The sequence below is a fragment of the Miscanthus floridulus genome, chromosome 5 (genome assembly GCF_019320115.1).
Source record: "Miscanthus floridulus cultivar M001 chromosome 5, ASM1932011v1, whole genome shotgun sequence".
Lineage (NCBI taxonomy): Eukaryota > Viridiplantae > Streptophyta > Magnoliopsida > Poales > Poaceae > Miscanthus > Miscanthus floridulus.
The window spans coordinates 69,236,162-69,247,064 of NC_089584.1; the positions used below are offsets into that span (position 1 = coordinate 69,236,162).

The window sequence follows — 10,903 nt, forward strand, 5'->3', positions numbered from 1 at the left end:
CAAACTCTCAATACCGGTTCCAATTAATCCAAAAATGGGCTGCTTGTACGAGAGGTTGGCTAGCAACTATATTACCTTTCTCAGCGAGAATATAGAGCCAACCTATTTGTTTGGCTAGAACATTTTAGGTAAGGTTTTCGTGCGTGCTAGAGAGGCGAGGCTAGCCTCACCCCACCACAAACCATCGACTACTGTCCTGTTTATTTAAGCGTGTTTACGGATAAATCATGACTGAAAGTATCATTGGTTGAGTTGAGAAAAACACTGTTTATTAACGGAAAAAAGTATGGCTTATAAGAAAAAAAAAACAAGACCAAGCGAACGTGTCCTCCCCCATTTCTTCCTTCGCCTCGACTCCTCTCGACGCGATCGCTCCAGAGAAAAAATCGAGGGTTTAGCCAGACGGTGCCTAGGATCGAGTTCTGGGCGCCATGAGCGAGGTGTTCGAGGGCTATGAGCGCCAGTACTGCGAGGCGTCCGCCTCCCTCACCCGCAAATGCACCGCCGCCGCCGCCCTACAAGGAGGTAATCCTCCACCCTTACCAAATCCCGCTAGGCTCTTGTATCCTGGAAGCAATCTCGGTAGTCTATCCCTCCGAATCGTCTATTCATTGGATTTTTGGTCGCGCAGAGAAGTTGAAGCAGAAGGCGGCGGAGATCCAATCCGGCATCGATGGCGCTGATGCACTGGTACCTCGCCTCTCCTTTTTTTTTGTTTTACTAGGGTAATGCCCGTGCGTTGCACCGGGTAAACGATCATTTCAGAGAAATCGGAGAACTCCAACCTTTACCGTTATGAAACACGGTTCCTTGCACCTTGCTTTAATCAAGGCCCATTAACTCAGATAAAGAAGGTGCCAAAATTCCATTGGCCTGAATACGAGGGATGAGGACGAGATCTTACTAGATTGATTCTGAATACGGGTAGGTGAGACTTGGTATTAACAGGTAGACGATGATGTTATTACAGTCTTTTCAGTATTATTACCCCTTTTGTTAAAAAGTATACTCAATTCACAACTACAGGCACTGAGAAGCTGCAACAAATCTCTACAATTAATTGAGAATTGAAGATTTAGATTTTTCCCCTTTGGCCTGAACATTCAGGGATCAAATTGTTAAATCTCTACAACTACTAATTGAGATTTCAGACTTTTTGGGATGAAATTGTTCTAGTCTCTAAAGCATAACAAGGAATTGCTAGCTTTTAGAAGTATTCTGTCTATCATGTGGTGCGTAGGTTAAAAGATCCATCCATGTTGGCAAAACACTTTCAGAACAGGAAAAGATGATGGCTAAGCAATTTTCTGAAGGACCATAGATAGACCAGTCGTTGCCTAACTGGCTGTGGATGGCCTCCTCTTGCCTTATACACCGGCTGGACCAAGGCCATAGCCAGCCTGCCGGCCTCCGATTGCAGTATTGCACTGGCTCCACAACACTTTTCCTGAACATTTGAATATTGCAGCATCTTACTGCAGTCAGACGGATCATGGAACTTGCTAGCAAACCTTCGTAGCGGCGGATGATTAATGTTCGTAGCAGCAGCGTCGGGAACTCATAGCGCTCAGATCAACATCGTCCGCGTGGAGGAGGCCAATAGCGGCAGCGACGGGAACTCCTAGAGCTCAGATCAATGACCTGGAGGAGGCCGGTAGAGTTTGACGAGTTTGATGTGCCTCATAATTCTCCACGGCGTGCTACGAGAAATATAGACAGAGACTTCGTGTTATCAGAAGTTCGTATCGTTGTCGGACTTTTGGCGCGGGTAACTTTGTATCTTCGTCAGACTTCTAGCGCAGGACGACTTCAGACTTCTAGCGCAAGACTTTGCATGAGTTCGACATGCCTGGCAGACCAGGTGTTATACGGGTAGGTGGGATTTGGTATCACTGGTAGATGATTACTTTAGAGTCTTTTTAGGTGTAGAGATTATAAACATAGCCGATTCGTCCTTGTTACCAAGTAGCTGAAGGATACACCACCCTCACGAAATCACACTGAATTTGGCTTTGGAATTATATTCAGCTGTAGGGAGAAAAAAAAACAAGGAAAGATCCTTCTTGAGAGCTGTATTTTTTATCGATCGCGGAAGATTTTCAATTCTATGGATTACATAATTGTGTAAATCTGGGGACGTTTCCTTCTTTTAAGATCAGGCTAAGCGGTGATCAAATGAAAGTTTTCTTGTGTGGCGCAAGACATGTGTTGTATATTGGTAATGTTGTTTTTGTTTTCAGATAAGGAAGATGGATCTCGAAGCAAGGAACCTCCAACCAAGCATTAGAGCTGGGCTCCTAGCAAAGATCAGGGAGTACAAGTCAGATCTTAATAACCTCAAGGGAGCGCTGAAGAGGATCACCAGTGGTAATGCACAGCAGGGGGCGAGGGAGGAGTTGTTGGAGTCAGGAATGGCAGATGCATTGGGGGTATGTTACCTTTTCTGGATTCATGAATCATTCTCATCTGGAGTGAATCATGCTCTTTTTGGTTTGTTAACAAGGTTGTGCAAGGCATGTCTATATCTGAACCATCATTTTCTATTGGTTATTTGTCAGAAATGACACATAAACATACCTGTTTGGTTGGTGTTAATTTGGCTTAAGTTCTGTGATTTTAGCTCTGTGATCAGGGTACAAGTGTCTATGGCTCCTCCAGTACTGCAGTGAGTGGAAGCATTGAACCTTCCAAATTACAGATGTGGAGCTAGTTGGGACAAAAGCAATGCCTTGCATGAGTAGCTAATGTCAGGATGTGTTCTTTGGTTGTTTCATGGACTTATAGTGAATGAATTCACATTTCATCATAAACACACTCTGAATGACGAAGCACATGTTTTCCCATTTTGTTCATCGAAAATATCAATCAATTTTTGTTGAGGCAGCACTATACCAATCTAGAAAATTCTAAAGACTACCCCTGTAGCATGGATAAGCCAAAGCTATCAATAATGCCTGCAAGGTGATAGTAATGTGTCCTGCATGCTATGGCATATGCTGTCCAGAATCCATATGACTAGGGTCTAGCCATATCAATATGGCAACATTCATATTCTGATGAAGTATGAGGCCCTTGTCCTTTTGCACGCACATATTTCTGATTCATCATCAATCTTAGATTTGTTTATTTGTTAGTTACATGGGTTTATCCTTCAACCTGCAAATAAAAAGTTGATGGTCTCCATGAGAGTCTAATGTTGTTTTTTGATGATCACACAGGTTTCTGCTGATCAAAGGTCAAGATTGCTCAGGGCAACCGAGAGACAGAACCGAACAACTGATAGGCTCAGAGATAGCCATAAAACTATGCTGGAGACTGAAGATCTTGGTGTCTCCATCTTGCATGACCTGAATCAACAGCGCCAATCTCTCTTGCATGCTCATGATGTAGTAAGTATCTGTTTTCCTAATTCTGCCGGTTTGAACTAATTGTTTTGGTTTTTGTGTGCCATTTGGTTTTGTTTTAAATTAAATTATCTTAAACCTCCAGTACTATGCAATTTGTTGAAAGGAAATCACTCACAAGTCTCAAGTTTCTCTCTACCTTATTCTGTTTCAGATTAGATGAAATGTAGCTTTTCATAGTCTACTGTTAAAAAAATGTTATGCATACAAGTTTGTATGTGGATAATTATGTTTATTATGCCTTTTGATGTCAGCAAACATTTAAAGGATATAGTGTAGACCCTGACCTACTTTTCTTCAACAGTTCTTTTTCCTAGTTATCCGTATTGTCTATATTGGCTGAGTTTTAATAACTCTTCAATGTTTTTCATTTCTTGTCATGCATAGACTTGCTTTTAATTCCATAGAGTACACCCCCCCCCCTTCCATTTTTATGTTACTCGTGACTGATGTAATTGACAAGCACTGCACATGTTCATTAAGTGCACCTATTTTCACATGCCTAAAGACGTGATACCACTGCGGGGGCACACGCCTGAAACACTGAGCCCACTATCAATATGGATTCTTTAGAGTAATTAATTGCTGAGTGGGGATGACTTGCATAGATAATAGATAGATGGATATCAATATAAACTTATTATTAATTGAACCGGACGTCACCAAGTTTGTATGTTTATCAGATCATCTAATGCATCAACTTGGATTAGAAAAACACAGTATAGCTTGTTCTTCACTGCCAACTCGTAGTCCATAGTTTAAGTTCAAACAAATATGGGCAATAGTTGATGCCAGAGTCCATGCTGCCATACACCAGTTAAATACAATAACTGGTATCCCCAATTACCAACGTGCGGTTGCTGTCTGTTCTGTTCAAATCTCCTGTTTCCTATTTAACCCCGTGTTGTGTAATCCTTATTTGGAACTGCAGTTGGATGAGGTGGATAACAATGTTGGCAAGAGCAGGAGGATCATCGGAGGCATGATGAGGAAAATGGATAGAAACAAGTGGATCATCGTTCTCATCATAGCAGTCCTTGTCTTGGCTATCCTCGTGATCCTGTATTTCAAGTTCGTGCACTAGAGGATTGCTTTGCATTGGACAGTAGTTTTCTACTGTAACCAGGACGAAGAGGAAGGCAGCTGTGATTTTTTTCTTGTATCGTGATTTTGTGTTTTTCTTTTCGATTTGCTTTTACTTTTTAGATCAATATTTCTGTGGCATGTGCTTGTATGGTATCGAATGTGTCGTGTGAGGAAACATGTTCAGGCCGTGAAGCAGACTTTTGTATATCTGATTGGTTTTTATTTGAAAGAAAAACTGAACGGATAGGCAATAAGTAAGCAAGCATATTTTAGAATGTTACTGTATTTTTTTTAAAATTTCAAGCCCGATAAGAGGCCGGGTGAAAGCTCATTTTATATGATCATTTATATACGAGAGATCCATGGGCGTTGAGATGTTTGCTTTCATGGCATTTGCGTTCCGCTTAATACAGGGTCGTATGTGGTATACTCCGGCCTAAATATTATCCTCTAGCAATTCTAGTACGCACATATTATATACTAATTGTATAGTAAAGCAAGTCTAGAAATTTAGTACGTAGTAGGTAGCTCGCTCTTGATCGCGAGGAGAAGTAGCTCTTTCTTAATCGCGACGAGAGGAGATATTGTGAAATTTGTGATCATCGTATTTAAGTGGGTGATAGACAATCATGTTACGTACTTCCTATGTCTCTGATAAATAGATTCCTAAAGTTATCTTAAATCAAACTTTTTAAACTTTAACTGAATTTCTAGAAAAATCTGTCAAAAATTATGACATCAAATCAGTATCATCAGATATACCATAGAAAATATTTTCATAATATGCTTATTTTATATCATATATGTTGTTACCCTTTCTATAAAGTTAATCAAATTTAAGATAGTTTGACTGACACGGATTTTAAGAATTGATTTATTTAGGATGGAGGGAGTATGTATACAATGCTGGTTTTCAAAATTAAGTTGGAGCATGGTTATTTCACCTCTATCCGGCCTGTTCGCTGGTTCGTGGTGCTGATTTATTATGAGAGTAAAACACTGTTGGCTGACTGGTTTGGGTTGGCTGAAACAAACGAGCGATCATCTCTTATAGTTAGGAAAAAAAATAGTTTATCACATCTTCACCTGCCATTTTGTGGCCTACCATGTGCAAGGACTGAAGGACAAGCGAGCGAGCGCCGCCGAACACAGGTCTGCTGCGCGCGAGAGCGGACGCCGCTGCCGCCGGGGCTAGCGAGCGCCGCCGCGACCGGAGAGCGAGCGGGCGCAGCCGTCGGGACCACGCGCCGCCGCAGGGGCACGCGCGACGCGGCCGTGGAGCGCGAGCAGCTCGGCCTCCAGAGCACCTACAGCACTGGACGCAGACGCCGCCGGGGCCACGCAGAGCACCTGCAACGCGAACGCCGCCGGGGCCACGCGCAGACGCGACCGGCGCGCCACGTGGGAGCGCGGGCGCGGACGAGGCCGCCGGCGAGCACGCGGCCACGGTCTTCGGGGCGGGCGCCACCGCTCGATGCTCGCGGGAGTGCGTCGGGAGTGACTCGAAGAAGAACGGGCGGCGTGGGGAAGAAAGAGGAGAAGGGGAAAAAATGGAGTAGCTCGTCGGGGGTCGCAGCTCGCCGGAGGCGCAGCACGCCGGGGCGCGGCCACCGGGGCGCCGCTCGTCGGTGCGCGGCCGCTTGGGGCGGGGGCAGAGTGTCGGGGCTGCCGCCGTGGGCGCTGGGCGCAGACCGCCGGAATGCTGTTTGGTGCACGGCCATGGCAAGGAAGGGGAGATGTAGACGGCCATGGGAAGGAGACGAGAAAAAATATCGGAGAAAAAGCAAAGAGAGGGTAGTATAGTCATTTTATTCATTTGTAGCAAGTGAAACTGTTTTATTAAATAAGATTAAAAAATAGCTTAGTTTTACCATAAAAACTGATAGCTTCACCGACGAAGCTGACCTATGTCAAACGCGACCTTCCCATTTACTTTCCTATCGTGCACAGACCAGTCTCCTTAGCTTGACCTCTGAGTCTGGTGGCCCGGCGGTGAGCTGGACCTGAACGAGGTGCTTGTCTCACCGCTTTTTTTTTTTTCCCTCCACGCTAATCGCCATTGCGAGCGTGACGCCGTTGGAAGCTTCAGTGGAGAGGCGACGTTGAGCACCCTGCGAGCACAGTTGCCGCAGTGGAGGGATCAGCCGTTCACCATCTTCCGCGTCCCCGCCTACGTCCGCGAGAGCAACCCGACTGCCTACGAGCCGCGCATGGTGTCCATCCGCGCCATGGAGGACCACAAGTGGTGCTACCTCCACGACCTGCTGTCCCGCAGCCCCGCCGTCAGCTCGTCCCTGCTGATCCAGGAGATGTGGTCCATGGAGTCCCGTGCTACAGCGAGCGGCCCGCCCTCGACTCCGACGAGTTCGTCCGGATGCTCCTCCTCGACGGCTCCTTCATCCTCGAGTTCTTCTTCAAGTGGCACACCAAGTGCCCCGACAAGCTCTGCGACGCCGCCTGGGGCCGCACGCTCATCACCAACGACCTCCTCTTGCTGGAGAACCAGATCCCGTTCTTCGTCGTCGAGAAGATATACGACGTCGTCGCCGGCGCGCATGGCGGCAACAGGGAGACCCTCTTCAATCTCTTCCTTGAGTACATCGGCATCAAGCATGGCGCGACGCCTTCTGCCACCTCTGAGATCCGTCTCCTCCTTCACCTGCTGTACGAGAGCGTCGTGCCCAACCGGTCGGCTGGGTCCTCGAAGGTGCGGGTGATACCGCGGGCCGCCGAGATGAGGGCGGCGGGGGTGACCTTCGTGGCCCGGAGCTCAGATGGGGGCATGCACGACTACGACGTGACGTTTGACGCCACCAGAGGCGTCATGGTGATTCCCGTGGTCGAGGTCGACGACATGAACAGGCCTCTTCTGATCAACCTGATCGCGTTCGAGCAGAGCCAGGGCGGGGAGGAGGCACGCGTGGTCATGAGCTACGTCAACCTCATGAGCATGATAGTCCGCACGGCGGAGGTCGTGGCGCTGCTCCGCCGGTGCGGCATCCTGGTCAACCTACTGGTCGACGACGAGGCAGCGGCGCAATTCTTCAGCCACCTCGGGGACGGCAGTGCCATGAACTACAGGCGCCAGGTCTTCTCCGTGTTGTATCATGACGTGGACCGATACTGCGGCTCGTGGTGGCACAAGAACATGGCGGCGCTCAGGCGCGACTACTTCGGCAGCCCCTGGTCCGCCATTTCCTTCGTTGTCGCTGGCCTCGCCGTAGCTCTCACCGCTACGCAGACGTACTTCACAGTATTTCCCTCGAGTACCAAGTAATTGTATTTGGGTTTAATTTCCTGACAAAAAAGAAAACAAAATGAAACTTGCGTGCTGCCTAAACTTTAGGAGAGATTCAAATTTGAAACTTTGTTATATATCGAACTCGAGCTCGCCTCATGATTTGAAATTAGCTAGAGAGAGTTCCCAGTTTCCCCGTTGCTGGAATCCATGCATGCATCCATTGCAGTTGCAGACAACCACCATCTTCTCATTTTTTTTTGACAACACACCATCTTCTCATTATTCTTCCCTCGCGTCCCTACCGGCTACCGCACACATTCCATTCTTAAAAGCACAGTTTGTCTCCTTAAAAAAATATTTTCATGCTTTCTAGGCGAAGAAATCGATTTAAATTTCAAACATAACGTTTGCTACATGCTTCATTGGTGGAGCAACATTTTTTATTTTATTTTTTTCTTTGGCTCCACAAGTAGCTCCAGTGTGGAGCTAAAGCTATTTTGAAAAACGTTTAGTAAATTAAAACAACTGTCATAGTACATTTGGAAGATAGAGCGGGGAGAAGTTGGTATTTTCAGCTCCTGGCGTTCACCCCTTATTATGAGTCTAGGTTTTAAGGAGAAGTTTCTTTTGAATTTGTCTAGCTAGCAACCGGTTGTTTTAGCCCCTCCCAAGAACCATATTTTTTTTATGCACTTACACTGTCTTATAGTCATATTTACACCGCCTTATTACTATATTTACAATAATTTCTTCAGTGTAATTTATTGGATAGAGTGATATAATTTGGAAATAACAGAAATATATGCCAATTTTTTTAAAAGAATTTAAATTATTTCTATGGATTCCAAACATTAGGAAAATATATGTCAAATTCTTCATAAATTTCAAAAGAAAAAAAATCTTCACAAAATCTTCGCCGTGGGCCTTTTGGGCCACGTGATCTCTAGTGAAGCAGCCTGGTCCTCCACGCGGGCGCTGAAGTCCCAGAAGCGCGTCCAATGCCCCGGCCGGCGCCGACTGCAGCACGGACTGCATCCGTCGTTGGAGCCTTGGCGGATCCGTGCAGCATCAGCATGTCAGCCGTCCGTCCAGCATCCAACGGCCAAGAATCCGCATGTCTTGAAGCTCCAAAACATGCGGTTGCCATTTAGCAAATCTGTTTCTTTTTTACCCGTTTGGCAAAAAAAGGTGAAGATATTCTTAGCCTTGTAGAGGCAAAGTGTGCATATGTGTTTATAGATGTGAGTATGCATACGTGTATCAGTGTTTTCCTAAACGCTAAACGGTAAATAGTCGGTCACCTATCGTTTAGCCATTATTCGGGCAAAACGTTCCATTAAACGGACTAAACGACCAATTAAACGGGGATAAACGGGTGATTAAACGGAAACGGCGCACCACCGTGTAGCGTTTACACGGTGTTTAAACGGGTTAAACGGCCGTTTAGGCGAACAATGCGTGTATGTACATGAGCCTCTCTATCTATACTAAAGACAAGTACACATGTTTGCTAGGTCATATATCCATCAGTTTGGGATATTTTAGCTTTGATTTTACTAAAGACATCAAAAGTTACTTGGGACAATGCCAAGCCCTCGTTTAGTTGCGGACGAAGTCGGCGCCGGCAGACACACTGTGGCTACAGTGTTTACTGTAGCATTTGTTTTTATTTGGTAATAATTGTCCAAACGTTGATTACTTAGGCTCAAAACGTTCGTCTCGTAAAGTACAACCAAACTGTGCAATTAGTTTTTGATTTCGTCAACATTTAGTACTCCATGCATGTACCGCAAGTTTGATGTGATGGGGAATCTTCTTTTTGCATAGTGCCAAATTCTGGAATTCGGAGTAACTAAACAGGCCCCAAGTGTAGGTCAAGTTTTATACTAGAATTCATCATTAACGTAGCCCTCGTCAAGATGACTAAAATAAACATACGGCACACATGGATGTTATAAAATTATGGTAATAGAAAGATCTGACTCGATGATAAAATGGGCCGCCACTTGGTTTTTCATTGTGGGTCATCTAGTTTCATACTCTTGGTCCTCCGGTTTGGGTACCCCAAGAGTTTTGGATCGGTTGGTAACATGTTTTGGACGTGAAATAAGATATTCCACAAAGCAAAACACTCATGTGTCATATAATTTTTCTAGACTTGTATTTTAGGCAGGGCTAGTATCGAAGTGAGTACGATAGCAGGTCAACTCATGCGCATTCCAGCTGCATTGAGATCAAACACATCAAGGAAACATTCGATTGAAACCTTCAAATATATCATCAAATTTGCTGAAAGAAATACATCAGGTCAGATGATAATATCCATATCCTCAAGAAACTGCATAATAAGAAGTGCAGAAGCAATACCAATGATCATCTTAAATTAGAATGCTAAAATTTCCAGTTTAATGTTTAAGAAGTGTTGAAAGAAATACATCAAGTTAGATGACAATATCCATATCCACGTGAAACTGCATAATAAGATGTGCAGAAGCCCAATGATCACCTCAAATTAGAAAGCTAAAATTTACATTTTAATGTTTAGAACTTAGACAAACTGCTTCAGATTCTTAAACAAGTAGTTCCCAACAAAAAAAAAAAAAAACAGGAAGTCGCAAATGAAAAAGGATGTTTTATTATGGTAAGGAAACAACATAAAACGAACAATTATCTAGGATCACACCAAACGCTATTCCGATGAAATGTAGGGATCACAAGAGTTGCATTAAGGAAGTGGGCCACAGCAACAACATCGCAGATCTGCATTACAAAAGCTGAGTCAATAATTACTCAACATAGTGAATATTCCAAGAACTTTATAAATGTAGAATATAGTGAAGATCACCACACTGGTTCGGACTCTACTAACTCCCACGATGGAATTTGCCATGAATAATGCCAAGTTTCATTGCAAGAGTCAAGTACCATAATTAGCATTAGCATGCCTGGGACCCGAAAAATGTCTCGTTCAGTCCCAGCAGTTGGTGGTATATTTTCATCTCTCATTCAGTACCAATGGTTGCTTTTGCGCCATGGACACCACCGCTGCAGAAACTATGTTGTATTGCTTCCTACAACTGGGGCAGCGTCCATCTTCTAGTTTGACCCTATTGTGGCAAAAGAGGCACAGGTGAAACCTAATCACACCCAAGACTTCGAGGATGGGAGACCA

At 44.8% G+C, this 10,903-nt stretch overlaps 1 protein-coding gene across 1 annotated transcript; it reads left to right on the forward strand.

The window, feature by feature from the left end:
• The first annotated feature begins 312 nt into the window (after positions 1 to 312).
• On the forward strand, positions 313 to 4,685 carry LOC136452303 (vesicle transport v-SNARE 13-like). The gene is made up of 5 exons (XM_066452924.1): positions 313 to 525; positions 632 to 690; positions 2,241 to 2,429; positions 3,219 to 3,389; positions 4,336 to 4,685. The coding sequence occupies exons 1-5, from the start codon at positions 432 to 434 to the stop codon at positions 4,486 to 4,488; spliced, it is 666 nt and encodes a 221-aa protein (XP_066309021.1). The 5' UTR covers positions 313 to 431; the 3' UTR covers positions 4,489 to 4,685.
• The last annotated feature ends 6,218 nt before the right edge of the window (positions 4,686 to 10,903 follow it).